General features: G+C 33.7%; 1 protein-coding gene across 2 annotated transcripts; it reads left to right on the top strand.

Moving 5' to 3' along the window:
- Nucleotides 1-487: 487 nt before the first annotated feature.
- Nucleotides 488-26219, top strand: nqo1 (NAD(P)H dehydrogenase, quinone 1). Of its 2 annotated transcripts, XM_056462146.1 has the most exons (8): nt 492-596; nt 3495-3570; nt 5057-5204; nt 8271-8438; nt 11902-12032; nt 15163-15276; nt 15390-15491; nt 25611-26219. In XM_056462146.1, the coding sequence occupies exons 3-8, from the start codon at nt 5201-5203 to the stop codon at nt 25917-25919; spliced, it is 828 nt and encodes a 275-aa protein (XP_056318121.1). In that variant the 5' UTR covers nt 492-596; nt 3495-3570; nt 5057-5200; the 3' UTR covers nt 25920-26219. The 2 variants fall into 2 exon arrangements, with proteins under 2 accessions (XP_056318120.1, XP_056318121.1); XM_056462145.1 differs by lacking the exon at nt 3495-3570 and having other exon boundaries at nt 488-596.

Here is a 26219-nt window from a genome sequence, read left to right as displayed (position 1 = left end):
TTATCTATCTATCTATCTATCTATCTATCTATCTATCTATCTATCTATCTATCTATCTATCTATCTATCTATCTATCTATCTATCTATCTATCTATCTATCTATCTATCTATCTATCTAGTCCGTCCGTCCGTCCGTCTGTCTGTCATACTTTTTAAAAACTGTTTTAAACAAAAAAAAAAAACTATTACAAACAGGCTTTCTCAAGCCAGTCTCAAAGTTTGTCTCGACGAACTTTAATAATCTAGTTATACTATATTAGATGGAATCAAAATTAAGTATGTGCTTTTATTTTATGTTATTTATTTTTTTATTCTTATTATTATTTTGTAACTTTTTAACATTTCAATGACCTCTTCATCTTTTGAATATACCTAAACATTTTACCTAAAAAGCCACAGTTGGTTCCGGATTTCCTGATGGACTTTATTCTTTCTTGCTCGTCTCCGCCCATTATGAAAACACTGCGCCGACCAATCAGTGTCGAGACCGGTCGCACGAGATTGTCCCTGCGGGTCTGCAGAAAGAGTACAGTACAGAATACAGATGTGGTAGCAGAGAGTTTGTCGATTCACCATTCGACTGCAAAGTGTCACAGTAAGTGTTAATCATGGTTTTTAGATGGCAATATGTGTTACGTTATGTTTACGTTAATAATAATGCGTGTTAAAGTGCACATGAGATAAGTATAGGACGTTTTGCTATATGTTACTTGTTTATAGCCCTTTTACTATTGTTTGCTAAAATTACCGTAACTGTACAGTTTGTGATGTTGTAGTTGTTGTTGGGAGTTTATGAAAGCTGTAACTTTACAGCTGTAAACAACATATTTGCGCATGCTCATAGTTCAAGTTGCATTTACAGTGCAGACAACCGGTGTGTTGACAATATACAAGTTATTCCTGTCTGTCATCCAGTTCGTTACTACAGTAAAGGAATTATGAATTATAATGTATTGTGTTGTTTTGGTGTAAATAAATATGAATGAATAAAATTAATATATGTGAATATGAATAAATACGAACATGGCTTACCTAAAACTACATATTCAGAAGAAAGTTGTGTATGACTAGTGTACAATCTTGAATTCTCAGAAATTCAGGAGACAGGTAAATAAAAAAGCCAAATATTTTAGGTGTTTTAAAATATGTTTGTTGTCTTTTAAATGTTCTAAATGGCTTTTATTGTACATTATTACAAATTTTAAATAGTTAAAGATCTCCACTAAAATAATAAACATACAATTCTTCAAACACTGACTTTGACACTCACTTATGATGCTAACGCCATTTAACTGCAAATGCTTAACTACAAATATTTATTCATTTTCCTTCGGCTTAGCCCCTTTATTTATCAGGGGTCACCACAGCGGAATGAACCACCAACTTATCCAGCATATGTTTTACACACTCACACATTCACACACATACATTACAGAAAATTTAGCTTATTCAATTCACCTATAGCGTGATAGACTCCTATAGACTCACCTATAGACTGTGGGGGAAACCGGAGCACCCGGAGGAAACGCACATGAACACGGGGAGAACATGCAAACTCCACACAGAAATGCCAACTGACTCACCTTCTTGCTGTAGGGCAACAATGCTAACCAAAATGGCACCGTGCCACCAACTATAAACAGTACTTCATGTTATTATACATACACTTTTAAATGCCTCTTTTGGAGTTTTTATTTTAGCAGTAGTCTCATATTGTTTTAACCTTATTCTTTAAAATGTATTATTATCTCAAACAAGACAAGTATAAGCAGTCCTCTTACATTTGGCTCTGCTTAAGTTTAGGCCTGCACAGTATAGCAATTGCAATAGTCAAATCGCAGGATCTTCAATGTCAAGTTTATAAATTAAATATTTTAAATTAACCAGGAATCACAGTTCAGAACGTGATTTGTGAAGTCATTGTAACGTTTAACACTATATAGTGAATTTCTTTCTTTTGGATGTGTTTTTAATGCTTGTGAATGTGTACTATTTCAAAAAATGTAAACCATTTGGGCACTAGAATTTATATAGTAGCTTTAGCAAAGATTAATTTCATTTTATTTAATTACAGTGTTGGGTATGTTACTTTTAAAAAGTAATCGATTATAAATTACTGGTTACTACTCGAAAATCGTAATCTGATTACATTACTAATTACTTAATGTAAAAAGTAATCCGATTACTAATTACTTTACTTTAATACTCAATTACTTAATATTCACTGAAAAACATTACAATGGGTTAATCGCAGCAGCTTAATATATTTAAAAGACTCAAAGAGTTCACCCAAAGCTTAAAATTCTCTCATCATTCATTCTCAGTCTACCGAAATGTGTATATTCCTTACAAAGTGTGAAGCTGATTGTCAGTTTCTGAAGCGTAAAAATAAAGTAAAAAGTAAAAATACTGATTTGTTTTTCCCTTCAGAAGAAATAAGTCACAATTAAGAATTTGTCCTTAAAACTAGCTAAATTATCTGCCAATGTGGTAAAGTAAAATAATCTTGTTTTCGCTTTGAAATGTAGATATTTGGACTATAAACAAGATAAAAATTCAAAAGTAAGAAAAACTTTCTTACAGCAAAAAGGTCGCTGGTTCGAGCCTCGACTGGGTCGGTTGGCATTTCTGTGTGGAGTTTGCATGTTCTCCCCCTGTTCGTGTGGGTTTCCTCTAGGTGCTCTATAGGTGAATTGAATAAACTAAATTGGCCGTAGTGTATGTGCATCCGTTGTGTAAAACATTTGATGGATAAGTTGGTGGTTCATTTCTCTGTGATCAAAAAAAGGTACTAAGCTGAAGGAAAATGAACGAATGAATGGATAATCTTTGTTACACCTCCAAACATAATTTTTTGTGCACAAATCCTTAAACTGTCTTGAAATGCTAAATCACAGGCTTTAAAAACACATGCAAATGATATACTCACTCTATTATGGTTAAACTTTGCAGTGATTCCACAGTCACATGTGTTCTGTGGCTCCTGGTCAACTATAATTTTAGACTTAACATTTTATATCCTGCAGTGTGACTATTGCTGATGTACACATTGCGATATCAATGCTGAAATGATACATTGTGCAGCCCTACTTAATGCAGATGCACAAAATCATCCAAATCCTTTGTAAAATTATGAATTATTTTAAAAAAATGTTACCACCTCATTAACATATATTCATATTGCAATATATATTGCAGAACAATAAAATATCCCAATGTAAGTTTTTTCAATATTGTGCAGGTTTATTGTTTAGATTGTCTTTATTATTATTTTATAAAATATTCATAAATTGAATTCAAGAAGAACCTGACCACCAGATTAGGGGCTTAAATAGAAGTCTGCGTCTAAATGTTTTAAATGCTATTCTCTTTTGTTGAAGTAGTCTATAAATAGTAAACCGGTTGCCAAAGAGATAGTCATGACAACAGAACCCTCTTACCATACCTGTGATGATGCTCGGTCTCATATGACACTCATTGTTTCCCTTTGTAGGACTGGCTTCAGTTGCATTTACAGTTGAGGCTCGATTACACTAAGCACTAACGGCCTACGCCTCACCTTTCCCCAGGTGTTTTTCAAGCTTTTCCTGATTGTCAGATTCATTGAACTCAAGCCAACTGGACTTGCTGCCAAACCAGTTTTAGTGTCACCATAGATGCCAGCAGGTCTTTTTTGGTACAGCTTTTATTATGAATATGCTGATAGACATCCGTGCATATTTCCAACAACATGATTTTTAAAATTAGGATCTAAAATTTAATGCATAATTCTTTTTTTTTCTCTGTGCAGTTCATATTGAGAGACATCGATGCCCTTGTTTTTGACTTTAATTGTCTAAAACACCTTATACATGACATTTAATACATATAAATAGCAGCATATGCACAATTAAAATTTAAAGCTACTGAAAGCAAAGCCATTTCAAATGTTCAAAACAATGCATTTGATGTAATCTTTGGCATTGAATATTGGCATATTTTTGGTTTATTTTATAAGTTTATTTTATACCTCTTTTGTGTCCTTTTTATTTATTAATATTGTTTTAGCAATTTTTTTACGCTTTTAAAATTGTATTTATATTATATGATGTTAGTCTACATAGTTTTTATTGCCTTGGTGTATGTATTTTTACTTTTTGAATTTTGTTTAATACATTAATTCATTCATTTTTCTTCGGCTTAGTCCCTTTATTTATCAGTGTTCGCCAAGTGGAATGAACTGCCAACTTATCCATGTTTTACACAGCAGATACCTTTCCAGCTGCAACACTGTACTTGCTAACATCCATACACACTCATTCACTATGGACAATTTAATGTACCCAATTCACATATAGCGCATGTCTTTGGATTGTGGGGGAAACCGGATCACCTGGAGGAAATCCACATGAACACGGGGAGATCATTCAAACTCCACACAGAAATGCCAACTGATTCAGCCAGGACTCGAACCAGCGACCTTCTTGCTGTGAGGTGACAGTGCTAACCACTGAGCCACCGTGTCGCCCTTGTTTAATAGATGATATACAATAAAAGTTTTCTTTTAATAGAATCAGATGTGCTCTTATGACACTGTTGACTGTAAATTTAAAATGCTTTGTGTTTGCACTAAAAACTAAGCTCTTTGCATTTTATTAGCCTCTCTAAGTAAAGTATTTTAATCACAATTATTTGACTATTATCTCCTTCAGTATTCAGTGTGGACTTTTGTTTTATTTTGTTTTGCTAGAAAGAACACCAAATACCTGCATGCTGCATTCCTAGAACACATATTTAACTAGATTGTCTCCAAGATGTCTTGAAGTTTTTTTTTTTCAAATGATCTAGAGCTGGGGTCACCAATCTCGAGGTTCGGTGTCCCTGCAGGGTTTAGCTCCAACTTGCCTTAACACACCTGCCTGGGTGCTTCAATTATACCTAGTAAGACCTTGATTAGCTTGTTCAGGTGTGTTTGATTAGGGTTGAAGGTAAAATCTACAGGACACCGGCCCTGCAGGAACGAGTTTGGTGACCCCTGATCTAGAGTAACCAATCAATTACTTCACACCCCTACAGGTTACACAATAACAGATACTGAAACCTGAGACGGAATCAGACACCGCTTCACACGCGAGGGTTTGCACTGTTATAGAGGCAGTTCATTGAGAAGCGTTCACTCATTCATTCTGGTGCAGAATTTCAGATTGCAAACAGCAAGAAATGGGTGAGTAATATTAGATTTTTTTTTTTCATATTATTTAATCAGTTTGATACCCAGCAGGCAATTTGATGTCAAATCAACTACAAAAACACCTAAAAAATGCAAATCGATTTGATTTCAATTTACAGCCTTGATGTCTAAATTATGTCAAATTGACATCTAACATTGGCCTGAAGAAACATGTCAAATAATGGATTACACCACTGTTAGATGTCAATTGGATGTTGTTTAGACATCAAGCCAGTTTACATATTAGGGATAATAAATCCAGTGTACATTGATAATCTGGAATTGAAGCTTTCAGATGAATACAACTTTTCTTACACTCATGATGCCTGCTGTTTGTTCAAACTACATATTTAAAATGAGCTGAAATAACACAATTATTGAGTTTTTTGGGACAGTTTAATTGTTCATTAATTATGTTCAATCCACTTACATTTGTAAAAATTCATAAGTTAACTTAATTTGTTCATGTTGTTTAAACACATATCGATTGTGTGGAACCCAGCAGTTTTACACTGTGTATTATACTTTTGTATTGTTATTTTGATGGTCAAAAGGGCTTCAATGTGTGGATGTCAAATAGAGGTCAGTTTTTTTTTTTTTTTACATGAAATCTGTTTGCATTTTTAGTGTGTTTTTGATGTCATTTTGATGTAAAGCTACCAGATGGATAGTGTTTAATTGTGAAGAATTAATTGTACTTTTTCATATCAACCACACACAGCTGCACAAGAAATAAAGCACATGACAGTTCTGTCAGTTACTTAATCAAACTTGTATGACTTGTTCAGCAGTATGCAGTAAAAACAAACCAAAAGGTTTTGGTGACTGTCAACTTCATAAACAAACGAACAATTAAATAGCAAAACATTTAACAAAATAACTTCTTTTATGTTCCACAAAAGAAAGAAAATCATACAGGTTTGGAAAGACATGGGAGGATTTTTTAGCAGACAAAGCATAGGTTAGTCCGTGCAAATGCTTTTCTCCAGTAATAATCTCACAAGGCAAATCTAATGTAACTGATGTAACAAAATCATGCGCCACATCTTAACCAAGTTTTTAAAATTCCTTGCCCATATTTGGAATTAAATACTTGCATGCAGCTTACTGTACATTATGCACAAGGCTATACTGTACGTTGTCCAAGTTTTTGGTTTAGTTTAGTATTTGCGCTTCATTTTATTCTTTAATTCATGACATTTAAGTTTTAAAGTGCTACAGCGCTCAGCATATATAAGTTCACCCCTCACAAATCTCTCGTTTAAGTTAATATTTTCAATAGGAAGCTTTACAATATTATATTTGTGCATATACATTAGATTAGTCAGTACTGAAGCCAAATCTGGAGTTAATGTAACAAAATAATTTATAACAGTCCAAAATTAGTACACACAAATTTATGTTATAGAAAAATATTAAATAAAACATTTTAAAAAAGGGCAAAAATCAATAAAAGCAAAACATGTATACAATTTTGTTGAAGAATTATGTTTTCCCCCAATATTTTGCTTGAAGTTAAATTTATTATCTTTCTATTTCTAAAGATATTCGATGACTAAAATATTATTTTAATAAATATATCCGTGTAATAAATCTGTTTTGTTCAAATTCATCGAAATATATTACCTATATTCACTGAGAAATGGATAAAAATATTCATTTTAAAAATTGGTTGTACTCATTTTTGCTGAGCACTGCTTGTTTAAGGTTTTTTTTTTTTCAAAATAACATCATCATCTCCATGTAAACAACAAAGTCTATAGTCTCTATATGTCTCTGTTCAGTCTAGAGGCATGAACACATACTTAAAAACCCAAACCACATTGGCAGACTGCAGGTCTATGTACCAGCAATCACACAGTGTTTCTTTACAAAGTGACATCAGCACTACATCTTACATCTCAGGTTGATCTACTAGAGTTTTCTGTGCATGTGCAGAGCAGTATTGCATTATGTTTTTCAAGCTGAACAATGCACACAAATGGTTGCTCCTGGTGCATGGATTTCTTAAGAAACAGGCAGCAGCAGCCCCTCACTCATGACTCCTGCGAAACAGAAAACCAAACCAAACATAAAGGGCCCTATTATACACTCTACACAATCTGGCATCATGTGTTTTTGCTACCTCCACCCATGCTTTCTTCAGCACAGGGGGCTTTGTTGGAATCCAGCTCTGTTGTAGCCAGTTTATTCATTAATTTTTATCTTTAGCTTAGTCTCTATTTCCGAGATTGTCACAGCGGAATGAATCGCCAACTATTCTAGCATATGCTTTACACAGTGGATGCCCTTCCGGCTGCAACCCAGGGGAAGCACCCATACACACCTCCTTTTCCAGAATCCACAGTCGAAAGGAAGAGGCTGATTAGAATAGGCTTGTTCCATAGATGGTCTTTAACCTTGCACATACTGTATGATACTGTATGTTTTCTCACTAGCAAAGCTTTCAAATTTTTTACTTACAAAGTCAGCCATGTAAATGTAAAAGCAACTACTCTTAAAAGAAATGGGAAATGAGTCTTTGATTGGTTTAATGCAGATTTTGCCCGAAAACACCCATAACTTATTAAAAGAATTAGAACATCCCTGTTAGACAATGCACCTGGCTCACAGACTGTTTTTCCCACCCTTAAAATGGCAAAAGTGGATTTAAGCACACTCTAAGTGCTTTTACGCCATGTGCTTTCAACTTAAACCTTAGATCGTTAAAATAGAGCTCAAAGTGTCCCAGGCCCCCATCACTTTTTTTACTTCCACGCTCCTCCATGAGACTCAAGAATGGTGTGGCCCACAGATGACACTCAATAAGGGATATTCACCCAAAAATGTAAAATGAATCACTATTGCTCATCCTCAAGTGGTTTCAAACCTTTATGAGTTTTTCTTTTGAACACAAAAGAAGATATTTTGATGATGAGGGAAGGGGAAACTGATCCGCTGTAACTTTGATATGAATCTGTTTCTGTTATTGTTGGTCTCAAATCAAATCCCCAGTCTCAAATTAAACACTAACGAGCTGTTTGTCTCTTTTCCTCTGTGTGTGTGTTTTGATGTGAACAGCACAGAAGACTGCACTGATAGTTTATGCTCATCAGAGTCCTTCCTCCTTCAATGCCGCTGCTCGAGATGTAGCCGTTCAGGCTCTGACAAAGCAAGGCTACAAAGTCCTTGTGTCAGATCTCTATGCTATGAAATTCAAAGCTTCAGCTACTGCGGAGGATATTAAGGGTAAGCATTTGCTGACATGTAACAGGGAATTTCTGAAACTCTAATAAGGTCCCATTGATGAGCATTTAATTTGCCAAGTATTTATTGTCATTGTTGATACTATTTTATAAAAGTAAATATTAAAATATGCTTAAATATGTTTTTATTAAACATACATATTGACAGATTTTAAGTGTCTTTATTACTATGTATTCACTTTTTAATATTAAATTAATAATTCCATCAACTTGTTGTGAATATAAGTTTTAAGATTGCACCTAAAATAACTTGCAATGACTTCATGTGATTACATATACAATTACATTGTTGACCTTAGACCTACTGTATGCCCTGACCAACCTTTAAAACCAACCAAACCTGCTCACAACCTTAACCGTATCAACACCTCCATAGCACCAAAAGTGTTTTAAAATTCTGCATAATTATTATTAAATTATTTTAAGTACACAGTAGTTAAAACTCCTAATCACCTAGTAATTTTAACATGGAGACTGTTATTATATTGATTATGTTGCAGATTTGGTAAACAGTTAAACTTTAAAAGGACAGAAAATTAGAAAAAAAGTCTAAGGAATTTTGTTGTATTTTTACTATTTTTATTATTCTTTTTAAAAATATCTATCTATCTATCTATCTATCTATCTATCTATCTATCTATCTATCTATCTATCTATCTATCTATCTATCTATCTATCTATCTATCTATCTATCTATCTATCTATCTATCTATCTATCTATCTATCTATCTATCTATCTATCTATCTGTCTGTCTGTCTGTCTGTCTGTCTGTCTGTCTGTCTGTCTGTCTGTCTGTCTGTCTGTCTGTCTGTCTGTCTATCTATAAGTAAGCCTTTTGGGTAGTTAATACATTTTCTGTAGGTTAATGTTCTTTTTAACTATCAAAAATTGTTTTAGTTCTATGATTATAGTTTTAAATATATTGACCTTGTAAAGTTGTAAATTGTAACACAAATGTCAGTAGCATGTTCATTTGCTGTCATGTACATGTACAGTTGAAGGCAAACTTATTAGCCCTCCTGTGATGTTCAAGTGATATTTAACAAGGCAAGAAAATGTTCACATTAATTCCTGTTATATTATTTTTCTTCTGGACAAAGTCTTATTTCTTTTAGTTGGCTGGAGCTAAAAGTTTTTAAATTTAAAAACCTTTTAAAAAATTATTAATAAGGTCAATATTATATGCCCTTTTAAGATTTTTTTTTCTCAATTTGCTACAGAACAAACCACTGTTATTCAATGACTTGCCTAGTTAACCAAACTTGTGAAGTTAACCTAATAACCCAGTTAAGCCTTTAAAATGCACTTTAAGCTGAATACTAGTATCTTGCTAAATAAGTAGAAAAATATATATTTGGTCATCATGGCCATAGAAAAAGAAATAGGAAATAAGATATTGGAAATTAGTTATTAACAATATTATGATTAAAAATCTTCTCTCCCTTAAACATGACTTGGCAAATATTTTTAAAAGAATTCAGATTTCCCTAGAGGGCTAATATTTTGGCTTCAATCCACTGTAAATACAATGTACTGAGCATAGTTATACATGAACTGGATAAGAACTACTATTACTACTGTGCTATTCCTAAACCTACCTCTGAACCTAACCTTAACCCATGTATTTACCTCATGTAATCCATTGCTTTCTTAAGTACACTGTAAGTACAGATTAAGTGTACTATATTTACTATATTACTATATGTACTATAAAGTAAAGTTCAGCCAAAAATTCACTTCTAAAATATCTTCCTGCTGTAAGTCTTTAAAAAAGCAAAATGCTACAACTAGGTGCTTAAAATAGTGAACACAAGACCACTATTTGGTTACACATTATTTTAAGGTGTCTTTGTGTCTTGAGTGTTACTATTCTTTTAACTACTGAGTAATATTAAATAATTACATGTACTTAATATATTGTTAGGGTTATAATGGAGTCGGATGACAAAAGAGGTGAGGGTTCAAATGCAGTTTATTTAAAGATGACTCAGGCAAAGCCTAAAATAGGTGCAAACAGGCGTGGTCACAGGCGAAGAGATCGATGCAGGCGGTAAAACTACATAAACAGTAAATAAAACACTGGGTCAAAACACAGCAGGACAACACAGGGAAACCACTTTGTAACATTCACTCTGGAAGCAAGACTCAGTAAAGATTTGTGTGGAATTGGAGTGTTTATAGTGTATAGAGCCAGATCAGTCTCAAAAATAAGACAAATAAAAAATATAATTCATACATCCACAAACCAATTCATATTTACAAAATCTAATTTGTAAGTTCAAAACACAATTCATAAACACACAAATCCAATTCGTCAATTCAAAACACAATTCATAAAAACACAAATCAAATTTGTCAATTCAAAACACAATTCATAGACACACAAATCCAATTCGTCAATTCAAAAAACAATTCATAAACACACAAATCCAATTTGTAAATTCAAAGCACGATTAAAAAAATACACAAATGTAATTTGTTAATGCAAAACTTGATTAAAAACACACAAATCCAGTTCGTAAATTTAAAACACAATTCATAAACACACAAATCCAATTTGTAAATTTAAAGCACATTTAAAAAATACACAAATCTAATTTGTTAATTCAAAACATGATTCATAAATATACATATCCAATTCGTAAATACAAAACACAATTCATAAACACGCAAATCCAATTCGTAAATTCAAAACATGATTTAAAAACACACAAATACAGTTCGTAAATTCAACACACGATTCAAAAATACACAAATCCAATTCATTTGGCAAAAATATTTATGATTGTTACATAAATACAAATTGAATTTTGTAAGTGTGAATTGTGCTGTGCATGTATGAATTTTATTTCATAAATGTATTATTTTTGAGGCTGATCTGGCTCCATAATTGTCCATGTAATTAGTTCTGAATAGCTTCAGCTGTTTGAGTGTAATCAGTGAGGGAATTGGGACTGTGAGCGAAGTGCATGATGAGATATTTAGTTCAGTTCATTAGCAGATGTGTAGTTCGGGTGAATGATACACTCTCAGAAATAAAGGTACAGGAGCTGTCACTGGGGCAGTACCTTTTTAAAAGGTACATATTTGTACCTGAAGGGTCCATAATGGTACCTCAAAGGTACTTTTTAGGTACATTTGGACACTGATATGCACCTTAGAGGTACCACTGTGGACCCTTTGGGTACAAATATGTATCTTTTGAAAAGGTACTGCCCCAGTGACAGCTCCTGTACCTTTATTTCTGAGAGTGTAGGAAGTCTTCTCCAGCAATCTACAAGAGCTAGATTGCTGGTAATCATAACAGTAAGAATGTGGGTTAGGTTTTGAGTTAGTTGCGTGAAATTAATTATTTAATTATAACTATAATAAGTAAATGGTATGTGTGTAACAAGGAAACCTTAAAATAAAGTATTACCTCACTGTTTTACTGTAACCTTTGCAGGTGATTTGCAGAATCCTGAGCACTTTGTGTACAATAATGAGATGATGGTTGCATGGAAAGATGGTCGATTAAGTGATGATATTGCAGAGGAGCAGCACAAGGTGGAGCAGGCGGATCTGATTATCTTTCAGGTAACAGTTTCCTTGTGCTCCTTAGCAGTGGTTGAAAGAATACTGAAAAATCATACTCAATAAAGTACTGTAACATTACTCTCCATAAAAATGTGGAGCAATTAGAATAAAAGTATTGTAAATACTACTCAAAGTGTGAGTAAAAATTTGCCCTTTGAAAAGTACTCAAGAGAAGTGAGCTTTATGCTGTGAAAGGTTGATGTGTTAATATGCAGAGCGATATCTGTGTAACCTGCACTTTTAACCCTGACCAACAAGCTACGGGTCTTCAGCAGTTGGTGCCGCAAACAGAGAATACATTCAATTTGTGCATGTGATTGAAAACGTAACAATCTGTAGTGCATTTTGTTATTATTTAAGGCATTTCATCCCCTTAGAATTATTTTTAGAAGAATTAAGTTTCTATCTGACATTTTTGTCAAAATTGAGTTATTCACATATTCTTATTAAATGACATCTTATTTACATGATGTGATGTTTTTGTATAAGTTGTTTACATTTTAAGACTTTTTATTTAAAAAACAAAAACGGTTTATCTACAAAGTTGAACTTAGCTCTATAGGTTCTTTCTGTGAGCCAATCTGCATTTTGAATGCACGCACGAGGACCAATCAGGATCAGCTCTCTTTACTGTTTCGCCAGACTGCTCCATTGACAGCGGGAAAGACCAGAAAGACCAAAATCACACAAAATCAGAGTCGACTAAATAATGCCGCACCACACAAAATTGAGAAGTGTGTAAATGTGATGATTTGAAAGCTTTTTTTGACATTGAGATGAAATGTACCATTTGACATTGTTGAAAAAGAAACACATTTTTTTTAATTTCTATATTAAATGAGAAATATTTTTAATTGTGTGTATATATGGTTAAGTGAAACATTTTTCAGTGTTCATTAAACTCATTTGCTTATTGTCTGTTTTCTTTTAAAGTTTAAATTTATTATTAAGCCTTGAAGGGTAAATACTTAATTTAATTCATGGGGCATATAATTCAATAAATATAATTCAATAACTCATATAAAGCATAACATGTTTTACTTATTAATTAGATCAAATTGACATCATACTGGACAAAATATTTAGCACAGCCTTGTATGCTTAATTTGAACAAGAAAAAAATATTCATCCTAAAACATGAAATAAATGTTATAGAAAGAAAAAATGTAACTTTCTCAAGCATCAACATATTGTTACAACACCATATTATATATTTTTTGATTGTATTTCTTGAAAATAATTCTTCAATGAATGATCTGCCATGTTCACCATGTTTTTTTTTTACTCCAATTTGCAAATGTAAGAGAACTTTGATAATTTACATTTAGAGAGCAATTAGGGTCTCTGTCATGTTAATGTATGAAAGAGAACTGTTACACACATACTGTTTGCTTTATGGAATGCAAAAACTTTGAAGCTCAATATCTCAAAGTCATGTAGAATGCAGATAGAACCTTATAATTCCAAGGTGACGATTTGTCAATTTCAGTCATCATAGAGTAGGTATCCTTCATCTTCTCATCAGTGACATGCAGTCTAAACACTCTCTCAGTCATTGCTTGTAAATATCTAGCGTCTTCTTTGTAATTTTTAATGCTTTCTGTACATGTTTGCCGTATTTTTTAAGCATCCACGTTGGTCTGTCTGATGTGATTTTACAATGTGGGATTTGATTGGACAGGAATCACAGTACTCATGCTAATTCATGCTAGAAACATGCTAATAACATGCTAATTCATGCTAGAAACATGCTAGTAACATGCTAATTAATGCTAGAAACATGCTAGTAACATGCTAATTCATGCTAGAATCATGCTAGTAACATACTAATTCATGCTAGAATCATGCTAGTAACATGCTAATTCATGCTAGAATCATGCAAGTAACATGCTAATTCATGCTAGAATCATGCTAATAACATGCTAATTCATGCTAGAAACATGCTAGTAACATGCTAATTCATGCTAGAATCATGCTAGTTACATGCTAATCCATGCTAGAATCATGCTAGTAACATGCTAATTCATGCTAGAATCATGCTAGTAACAGGCTAATTCATGCTAGAATCATGCTAGTAACATGCTAATTCATGCTAGAAATTATGCTAATAACATGCTAATTCATGCTAGAATCATGCTAGTAACATGCTAATTCATAATAGAATCATGCTAGTAACATGCTAATTCATGCTAGAAACATGCTAGTAACATGCTAATTCATGCTAGAATCATGCTAGTACCATGCTAATTCATGCTAGAATCATGCTAATTCATGCTAGAATCATGCTAGTAACATGCTAATTCATGCTAGAATCATGCTAGTAACATGCTAATTCATGCTAGAAACATGCTAGTAACATGCTAATTCATGCTAGAATCATGCTAGTAACATGCTAATTCATGCTAGAATCATGCTAATAACATGCTAATTCATGCCAGAAACATGCTAATTCATGCTAGAATCATGCTAATAACATGCTAAATCATGCTAGAAACATGCTAGTAACATGCTAATTCATGCTAGAAACATGCTAGTAACATGCTAATTCATGCTAGAATTATGCTAATTCATGCTAGAATTATGCTAATTCATGCTAGAAACATGCTAGTAAAATGCTAATTCATGCTAGAATCATGCTAGTTACATGCTAATTCATGCTAGAATTATGCTAATTCATGCTAGAAACATGCTAGTAACATGCTAATTCATGCTAGAATCATGCTAGTTACATGCTAATTTATGTTAGAATCATGCTAGTTACTTGCTAATTCATGCTAGTAACATGCTAATTCAGACTCGGCTTTTCAAGCCACCATAAAGTTTGTCCTCAAACTTTAATATCTAGTTAAACTTAGCCTATCACCCTAAACAAGAAAAAATAAAGTAGTGACTGCAGGTTAAGGAAAAATAACAGAAGAAAAATACTTATACAGAACTAAAAAAGTACTCAAATAAAAGTGAACGTTTTTAAAACTACATAGTACAGTACAATTCCTGAAGAGAAATGACTCCATTACAGTCATTTGAGTATTGGTAATTCATTACTTTGCACCACTGCTACATACACATGCCAGACTATACATTTCAGCTTGATCGCAGAAGAATGATATGCTTTGTAATATATTTGCAGTACCCTCTCTACTGGTTTACCGTCCCTGCCATCATGAAGGGCTGGATCGACCGAGTCTTAACTCAAGGATTTGCCTTCAGCATGCAGAACATGTATGACAACGGCATTTTCAAGGTCTGAATCTTTAGAGAGAAAGCTCCTTATTGTGCGCCTGACAGCTCTGATTCCTATTTGTGTGACTAATGATGATCAGATTTAGCTTACATGTCATACACCTTTCAAACCAGAATAAGAGGGCCATGCTTTCCTTCACCACTGGAGGAACGGAGTCCATGTATCGGGATGATAGCCTTCATGGAGACATCAACGTTCTCCTCTGGCCCTTACAGGTGAGATACCATGTCAATGCGATGCATATGTGAAATCAATCAACCTTTGTACTCTTTTCAGAATCTAAGGGTGTGGTTAGACTTGGCAGGTTTGGTAGTAAAGCAAACTCTTAGGGTGTGTAATGTAATCAGTTTAAAGGAACACTTTTTTTTTTTAACGGGTTAATTTTATAAGTCTCTTAGAGTTAAACAGTTTACAATTTTTTTAACCCATCCAGCCGATCTCCAGGTCTGGCAGGAGCACTTTTAGCTTGGCTTAGCATAAATCAATGAATCAGATTAGACCAGTAGCATCTTGTTTTTATATATTTTTAATAATTTGCATATTTGAAGCTTAACTCTTCTGTAGTTTCTCTTTGTGTACTAAGACAGACATAAAACGAAATGTTGCTATTTGCTAGGCTGATATGGCTATAGGATCTATACTCTCATTCCAACGTAATAATCAGGGAACTTTGCTGCCGTATCATGGCTGCAGCAGGTGCAATGATATTATGCATCACCTGAAAATAGTCCTCAGCAAGGTAACTAGTTAACAGCACTGTAATATCATTGTGCAAAGTTCATTGCTTATTAAACCAGAATTAGAGTATAGTTTCCAGTCATGCTTTCCTTTCCATATTGTCCCTGAATGGAGTATATGCCGAAGCATGCTAATAAGACTTTTAATTAACCTGGGTTACTACTGTTTTCTTTAAAAATCAGCGATCTCCACTGGCTAATTGATATCCAATATAAAGTGGGTCTCAGATTGTACAAGATTGATTTAGGATGATTCTGTAGGGAAGTGAATCATGCTTAAAATTAACAAACAAATTAAAAGCATAGATAATTACAATAGAACAAAGAAAAAAATAAATAAAATAATAATTTATAAAAAATTAAACTCTCTTGAAATGCTCGGACAGCCAAAGGCCTTAGAACCAGTGTTGGGGAGTAACTAGTTACATGTAAAGGCATTACGTAATTCAATTACAAAATAAAAGTAACAGTAATTCATTACAGTTACTGAGAAAAAAATGGGTAACTAAATTACAGTTACTTATGAAGATGTTAAAGACTACAAATGGGGTTACATCTAAAATGTTGAATAATATTAATCTGTTGCTTTGCCTGTTTTTGATATGCACGATGCTTTCTGCTAAGGCCATTTATTAATGCGGTGCGGGTTTGATTGTGGCTGACCACGTCTTCCAGTTCTGTTAATCCTCTCTGCAGCTGAAAGCATTAGGCTACTACAATCAGTCTGAGAGCTGCAAGTAGTGACGCTACTAGCTTAACTACATTTCTCAGTAGTGTGGCGGTAGCATCTCTACTTTTTTACATCAAAAAGCTTTTCTTTTTTTAATTTATTATTATTATTTTATATTTTTTATTAAAAAATGCAAATATACAGCCACAATCAGGCGATCGATATAAGAGAGATACAAAAGAGGAAAAATACAAACTACATGAGCTGCAGAAAGAAAAAAAAGACTAACAAAACAAAGGAAGGGGTAAGTAAATTACACTGTATAAAAGTGTATAAAATAAATAAATTAAGAGCATTAGGAAAGCTATCTAACTCAAATCAGAGTCAATAGACAACAGTTCTTCATATAGAACCAGGAATCTGAGACATTTTTTGTTTTTACACATACGGAAAGATTTGAGCAGTGAGTCAACTTCAATCAGAAAATGTCGAAAAGTAGGGACTGAAGCCATGCATTTTTGCTTATGTAAAAAAATTTTTTCCAAACAAGATATCAAAAAGCTTTTCAGTAGCGAAGCTATTTTATTAGTGACATAGCGCAGTAGCGTCAACACAAGCTACATTTACCGATCGCAGATAAATAAGTGATGGCACCGACATTCATGTGAGGCCGGTGCCTAGCCGATGAAAGTAAATCCATATTATGGTGAGACTGACGATTTCTTCTTGTTCCTGTTTTTCGGTGGTCGGTGGAACTTTTTAGTGCGTTACTGCCACCTCTCGCTCTGGTCGGTGACGTCGCCAACCAATTAGGCTAACATGAGAAATTTCCTTGATGGAAAGATGACAGAGGGAGAGTGTGTGTATATATATATATATATATATATATATATATATATATATATATATATATATATATATATATATATATATATATATATATATATATATATATATATATATATAATTAAATTTTATTATATATTAAATTTGTCATTAAATTTATTTTAGCAGAAAAGCAACTGTCAGTCATTTTCACATTCGTTTTTAAGTTAGGGGATATGTAACCTAATAAAATATGTTTAGTTGGACACAGCACAGTCCCACAGGAATCTACACTATAATTAATATTATAATTTATTATATTCATTGTTATTATTAATATTATTAAAGTGAACCTATAAGAAATTGACAAAACGCAGAAACATATTGAATGTTTGCTTTCATTTTCAAATCGCTAAAGCCAATTTTACAGTTGTGAAAAGAAACATCCCATTATGCAGCAGCAGTCTCAAGTTAGGACACTTAAAAATACCTTTTGAGTTTAAGGATGATTAGATCAGCCTGTGAAGTCAAGTTTACAGTGTTACAAATGAAAAAGGTATGTGGTGCCTTAATTTAGGCTCTACTGCTATTTGCTCTTGCAAAATAAAACACCAGAAAATATACCCTAGGCCTTTTTTAACGGCTAAAATACTGTTAGCATATCGATTTTATTTTGACTTGTAGCTCATGGGCCTAAAAATGAAAATGTAATCTGAAAACATTATTAAAAAGGTTAAATAAATAAATTTACGGGTTGGCCTAATAGCCTAATGGCTTTTGATAATTTTTTTACAAATGCCAACCGGACAATATCACAAAAAAGACACTCATGATAGCCTAACATAAATCTTTATTTTTTACTTTTAAAATTATGAAAAAAAGTTTTATAGCCTATTGATTTCTGTGTTATCCATGTCAAAATGTAACCAATTTTCACGGTAATAACTTTTTTTAGGTATTTTTCTGGCTACACTATTGCCTTAAAATGTAACTAAGTAACACATTCAGCTAAAATTTTTTTATATGACATTAGATTGTAACATTTAACTTTTCCCTAACACTGATAGATGATTAGTTAGGCAGTAGGCAACGTGAAGCGTGATGACTCGGTTATGCTGATTTTCTTTATATTTACTTACTGGTTATACGAATAGTCTAACATTGGGTTGGCTTGCATGTGCGGGCATAGTTTGAAGTCTTTACCTAAAACTTTAAACATTTATACTATTTGAAAAAAGTATAAAATATAATTTAAAGCACTCGTTTGGCGCTGAAGCCATGTCCATCTGCGTTAATAAACAGTATCGTTGCATTAACCTTCATTGATAAAATCAATAATAGTGAAACTGTACATTATTATTATTATTATTATTATTATTATTATTATTATTATTATTATTATTATTACTATTATTATTATTATTACTATAAAAAGTATATTACTGCCTTAAGTCAGTAAGTTAGGCAGTAATGCAAAGTAATAATAAATAAGTAAATAAATAGCCTTAGTGAAAGGAACAAGAGGGACCAAAATCAGCAGGTCTAGTGCCCCCTATGGGATTAAGATGCCCCCTCAGTTATGACATCCTGGTGCCGGGCCTGACGTACAGTCAAACCAAACAGATACTTATTCAGATACCTTAAAGGGACAATTCATCCTTAAATGAAACATTTATTTCCCCTCATGTGGTTTTATATCTTTTATGGGTTTCCTTCTTCTGTTGAACACAGAAGTAGATATTTTGAAGAATGTCAATTGCTGGAACACATCTATTTGCATGGCAGGAAAAAAATACTATGGAAGTCAGTGAGTCAGAGCAAACAGCATTTTTCAAAATATCTTTTGTGTTCACACTCAAATTGGTTTTGTACAAGTAAAAGGTTGAGTAAATGATGACAAGAGTTTAGATTTTTGGGTGAACTATACCCTCAAACATTTCTCACATTATTAGTTTATTCACAGTTTAGAAAATAGTAAAAAAGAAACGTGACAATAACTTGGTTCTTTGCAGTTAAACTGTGTATGCATGTCATGGATTACAAATCAACCTGAAATAGATCAGACAACCGTGAGTTTTGTAATATGTACACAGCTACCAGTGCTTTGTTGGTCACCTTTCGCCTGTATCTCCTGATACTGTGAACCAAGTTTATAACCTGAACTTCAGTATTTCCCAGATTCATTGCAGCAGCTTGTTCAATTTGTGTTGGTTTTAAATTCCAGTGTATGAGGCTTTTTGTGTAATAATTTAGCTATTCTCAATTACACATGAACACATGCAAACTGATCCAGTCTGCATACACATCTAAATTAAAGAAAATAAAACAAATGATCTAATAATAATCAAATAATCGAATTATAATTTTAAATAATCTAAGTTAATATTAATATCTTGATGTGTTACATGTGCTGTACGAAATACTTTAAATTGAACTTAATTGTTGCATTATATACCAGTCTATTTTGCACTTACGTTATCAAAGATTTAAATAACAAAGCCTTTGTTCAATTCCTTTTTTATTTTTGTCTGATGCTGTGTTTCCAGATTCCTTATTGAATAAAACCAAACATGACATGGTCACTTTTTTTTTTCTTATCACCTGAAAGTTTTAGTCTGTAGCACAATGTTGTTTTGTCAAGTAGTTTAAGTCTTTTTAGTCTGAGTTGTAATGCCTTGTAAACAAGTGAAATGTCATAAAATGCATATTATATATTACGGTTCAGAACATGTTCAGAAACTCCGTGCAAAAGATATTCATTTGTGTGTATAATACAGAAATCCCGGCACTGATTTAAACACTCTTTAAAGATTTTATAAACTGTTTGTGAGTTCTGAGCTGTTAAAGAAGTTTGTTCTTGTTTTGGATGCAAGTTCTATTGCAAAATATACACCATGAAAGTATTTTTAACTTAAATTCTTTCTTAAAAAACGACTGTATGAACAATTAGAAAAATTTGATTTTTTAGTCTGAACTACTGAACTATAATTGCAAATACATCCTAATATATATTAGTGAAAAGACATTGTGCCCCTCTATGAGAATTTGTCTGGTATCCATCAGACATTTATTACTGCCACCTGCTGGAGAGAAGAAGAAAAAAGGATGGGATAGATCACCCAAAACTGTCATCATTTGCTCATATTTAATGTCACATTTTTTTTCTTCTGTTGAACACAAAAGAAGATATTTTGAAAAATTCTGAAAGCCTGGCAACCATTGACTTCTATAGTATATTTTTTTCATATTATGGAAGTCAGTGTATACTGATTTCAGCTTTCTTCAAAATATCTTCTTTTGCATTCAGCAGAAGGTAGAAAATTATAAAGGTTTGGAACCAATTGAAGGTGAATAAACAGTGAGTAAATTTGTATTTTTTTGGGTGGATTGTCACTTTAAATATGTAGTCTATATGGGTTTTTTAATCTGTATGATATTGTATGTTATATCTTTGAGAAATACAAATTTTAAACTTTTATTAATAACATTTACACCAGTTAAAATGCAGCTTAGACATATGCCAGTATTCAATAAATTAGTATATATCATAATAATAAACATTCACATTATTGGTATGGATAGTGAGCTCTTTAAAAAAAAAAAAAAAAACTGTGCATACTTTTCTTTACTATTTAAACTTTTAGAATATTCAGATTTTGTTGTGGTGTTCAGAACAGTGTCAAATGCTTGAAGGTTTAATTGGTTAATTATCTTAAATTTTTTAAACATGAACATTTCCACATGCTAATCTGGCCTGAAAACTTGATTGAAAATTCTGTGTGTATTTATAGACACATTATTATTAAATGTAAACATTATTCAATGAGGCTCCAATAGTTAATAATAAACGTTAATTTACTTAGACTCATAATGAAAAGCTTTAATTAACTCTTAAGATAATTTCTTAGTTAATAACCTATTAAAATTATAGTCAAAATCTGATTGTAAGTCATAATTATTTTATTAAGTGGACATATTAACATATATTCTGTTGTATTTTTAAACTAATATTAACAAAGTAACTAATAAAACTTTATTGTATTGTAATAATAACAAGGATTCAAAAAGAATATCACAACTTTGAAAATCTGTATTTAATCAAAGAAACATGGTGGAACCTAATTATTCAATGTGAAGTGTACTTAACAAAGTTTGTCTTAAAAACTTCAGAGTTTCATTAAGGCCCAATCCAAGTTTTATTTTTGTACCCCTTCCCCTTGGCCCTTGAAACAGAGTGTGAAGAGGAAAATTTTCCCTTAATAAATGGGACAGCACCTGCACACGTCATCATATGTCATCGCGATCTCTTGCTTCGTATGAGATTAATGATGGCGACTGCTGTAATTATTCCAGTTGTGTTATATTTTGGTATTTATATTCAGGAAATCACTGAAGGCATATATCATGTTATCATAACGATCTAATGCGGCAATAAGACAGTAAATGTACTGTGTATTTACACAATGGCCATATTCATCTATGTAAACACACATAAACAACACTAACATTATAGCAGATACTGTAAACAGCTAATTCCCAGCCACTAGACTTTTCTGACAGGGTATTCGAGTGTCATCGAGTGTCTGAATGATGTGGACTGCTATACAGGAATTACGATTATGCATAATAGATCGTGAAATTTAGCGTTTTTTATTTTAGCATTTTTTAAAAGCATGACTAAAACACAAATGCGGTTATCAATGTATTACAACATGTGCTTGTTTGTTGTAAAAATTTGTAATAATGACAAGAAATACTCATTTGTGGATCTCCTTACTTCCGAGTACAGCTATGCTGCCTTTGTAGCTGGTGTATTCTGGGAATTTTTCTTTCCCCTTGGTTTCGAGTGTGGTCCTGAAAAATCTCAGTTTCAAGGGATATCTAGCCCTTCCCCTTAGCCCTACGCCTCCAAGCTAAAGATAATTGGGACACCCCTACCCCTTCATGATAAAGGGAAGGGGTAGAATTGGGATTGGGCCTAAATCTGGTTTATACTTCTGCGTCGAGTGATCGGCGTGACCTACAGCACCTACCTTGCCACGTTGTCGTGCATTTATACTTCTGCATGCTGTTTGTGTTGTTCTGCAATAACACTTCCGAAATGCTAGCTGGCAGTGAGGTTTTCATGTTCCTCTGTGTCGAGTTTCTTTGCAAATGTTTTGTTTTTTCTAAATGCTACCTTAATGTACAAGTAGCTCAAACGAGCTCCAACAGGTTTGCGCGGCTCTCGGTCCCGCCCATGCTTGTCATAGCTACCAAGCCGACCAATCACAGTGCTTGCGACGTGTAGTTACAATATTGTTACATTTTTTTACACCTATTTTAAAAAAGCCTGGCAGTGACTCCTCTGATCTGACTAATTATCGCCCGATTTCTAATCTACCTTTTCTGGCGAAAGTTCTTGAGCGGGTGGTCGTGGGGCAACTGCAAGAACACCTGCAAACAAACGCTTTGTTTGATGCATTTCAGTCGGGTTTTAGATCAGGACATAGCACAGAAATTCCGGGGCTTGTGGTATTTTAGTGCTTTTAGACTTAACCGCAGCTTTTGATACACTTTCTCATATCATACTTTTAGACAGACTTCATAACTGGGTTGGTGTGGATGGGATTGTGCTAAATTGGTTTAAATCCCATCTTTCCGGACGTTCACAGTTTATCTATGTGGGAGTCACAGATCGCGTACTGTTCCTTTACATCACAGTGTCCCCCAAGGGTCAGTACTTGGTCCACTTCTTTTTAGTATTTATATGTTGCCTCTTGGTCAAATCCTGCAAAAATTTGGGATTAGATATCATTGTTATGCTGATGACACACAGATCTATATTAACACTTTTCCCAATTCATCAGCTTCAATGTCATCGCTTAACGCTTGCCTAACTGAAATTAAAGCTTGGATGCAACATAATTATCTTAAACTCAATAGTTCAACAGAGATTTTATTGGTTGGCACTTCTAACATCAAGAGGTGTAGGGAATTTGAGTTAACGGTTGATGGCTCTGTCTTATCACCATCTCCGCAGGTGCGTAATCTTGGTGTTCTCCTGGACTCCTTAGTCTGAAGCCTCATTTTAAACACGTAACTAAAACTGCCTTTTATCATCTTCGAAACGTAGCCCGCTTACGTCCTTTCCTCTCGAGGGCTGATGCTGAGAGACTCCTTCATGCTTTTATCACATCTCGCTTGGATTTTTGCAATTCTCTGTTCGGAGGGTTACCAGCTAATTCTCTTAAGATTTTACAATACATCCAAAATTCTGCAGCACGTGTGTTGCCACATATATCGTCTCGATCTCACATCACTCCTGTACTCCAACAGCTTCACCGGCTGCCCGTCAAGTCTCGTATTGATTTTAAGACATTGATTTTAACATATAAAGCGGTTCATGGTTCTGCTCCAGGTTACATTTGTGACCTGATAACCACTTCCTCTACCTCTCGCTGTCTACGCTCTGCCTCTGGTCCTACGCTGTTTCAGCCTAGCTGCAAACTCAGCACCATGGGAGGTAGGGCATTCTCTTTCCGTGCCCCCAAATTGTGGAATGCTCTTCCCACTACACTAACATTAGGAATGCTGGTTCATTGGACTGTTTTAAAAAGCTACTTAAAACTCATCATTTTAGGACTGTTTTTAATTTGTGATATCTTTTATTCTTACTGTGTTTTTTACTCTATTTTCTTATTGTTTTACTGTGCTTTGTTGTTTTTACTTTCTTGTAAGTGCTTTGGGTTTCAGAAAAGCACATTATAAATAAAATATATTCTTCTTCTTTATCTTCTTCTTCTTCTTCTTCTTCTTATTATTATTATTATTGAGAGGTGCGCATCTGTGTCGGCGATGGCCATGGTGAAGGCTATGCGTCCACGCGCAGGCTGCGCCAGAGCATACACGTGCGCTTGATGTAGAAGTATAAATCAGCCTTAAATCGATGACAGAAAGAGCTTGTCCTTGCAGAGTTCTCGCTTTTCAAAGTTGTGCTATTCTTTTTAAATAACCCTGTACTTAAAAAAAGTATTGTACTTGATCATCTTTTTTGCAATTTGATTTGGTTGAATATTTGAAGAGTTCATGTGCAAAAAACTCTAAATGTTGTCCGAAGATTTCTTTTAAAATGAGCATTTTTCTCAGCCTCTTGTGTTTATGTTCCATTATTTCACTTTAAAGTCAATAAAAGAACCTGTTCAGTTAAGAACCTGTTAATAATTTTTCAAATGCTTTCTACACTCAAAAAAAAAATGACTTCTGCTATTTGTTCAAACCGCTTATTTCAAATGAGCTGAATCAACACAATTTTTAGGTTTTTTTTAGGACAACTTAATTGTTTTAAGTTCAATCAACTTAAATTTGTAAAAAGAAAGTAATAAGTAACCTAATTCTTTCATGTTGTTCCCTAAGCAAATCAATTGTGTGGAATATTTTTTACAGCGTAGACAGAATAGGTTTTATGAGTTCCACAATTCATTCATGTTGCCTCAAAACAAATCTATTAAGTTAACTTTAAAAAGAATTAAGTGGATTGAACTTAAAACAGGGGCGACACAGTGGCTCAGTGGTTAGCACTGTTGCCTCACAGCAAGAAGAACGCTGGTTTGAGCCTCGGCTGGGTCAGTTGGCATTTGTGTTTGCGTTGGTTTTCTCAGGGTGCTCCGGTTTCCCCAACAGTCACTATAGGTGAATTGAATAAGCTAAATTGGCCGTAGTGTATGAGTGTGTATGGGTGTTTCCCAGTACTGGGTTGCAGCTGTAAGGGCACTGTGTAAAACATATGCTGGATAAGTTGGCAGTTCCTTCAGCTTTGGTGACCCCTGATGAATAAAGGGACTAAGCCGAAGGAAAATGAATATTTTTTTTGAGTGGAAGAGCTGAAGTTAATAAAAGCAGGATTTGACCACTGTTAATCGGATTTCAGACCATGATTTTCACTTATTATTAAGTACTTCTTGTTATGCTGTTACTGTTAAAGTAACTTTTTGTAGCGTAAGTCAATGATAATACTGTATACCGTGATAAAAGCTTCAGTGATTCATTGCAACAGGAAACTATGATACCTGCAGAAGTCTAATGCAGCTTTCAATGAAACCATATCCTTTTACTGCATACAGAATGGAGTGCTGCGTTTCTGCGGGTTCCAAGTCCTCGCCCCTCAGATCTTCTGGTGTCCCGCATACACGCCTCCAGAGGGAAGAGCCGCCATGCTGGATGGATGGCGGGAGAGGCTGGGTGGTGTGTTGGAAGAAAAGCCTCTGTCTTTTGCTCCGTCTGAATATTTTGACCTCAGCTTCCAAGGAGGATTTTGTCTCCGGCCTGAGGTTAAAGAGAAGTTGGCTTCTGAACCCTACGGCATTACCACAGCACATCATTTAGGAAAGCCTCTCCCTCCGAACAACCAGACCAAACCTAAACAAAACTAAAGGATTCAGCTTAGCTACCGATACATCACTCATTACTTCATAGCAGAATTATAAAGCTTTAGGTGAAATGTGCTCCAGATCAAAAATAATCTATACTGTCAATAATCTAAACTATACTGTCAACCTGTCATTTATGCCTAATAACTCACATTATCTACCAGCAAATAAGCAATATGACCGCTGGGAAAATCAGCTAAATGTAATTTTTCTGATGTCTCTTGTTATTTTGGTAGATAGTTTTACTAATATTGGTGTCTTGATGAAGTAACTTGTCAAATAAAGATTCTAATGCTGTTGTGA

The sequence above is a fragment of the Danio aesculapii genome, chromosome 7 (genome assembly GCF_903798145.1).
Source record: "Danio aesculapii chromosome 7, fDanAes4.1, whole genome shotgun sequence".
Classification (NCBI taxonomy): domain Eukaryota; kingdom Metazoa; phylum Chordata; class Actinopteri; order Cypriniformes; family Danionidae; genus Danio; species Danio aesculapii.
The sequence above is the reverse complement of the archived record's forward strand: the minus strand, read 5'-3'. Positions and strand labels throughout refer to the sequence as shown.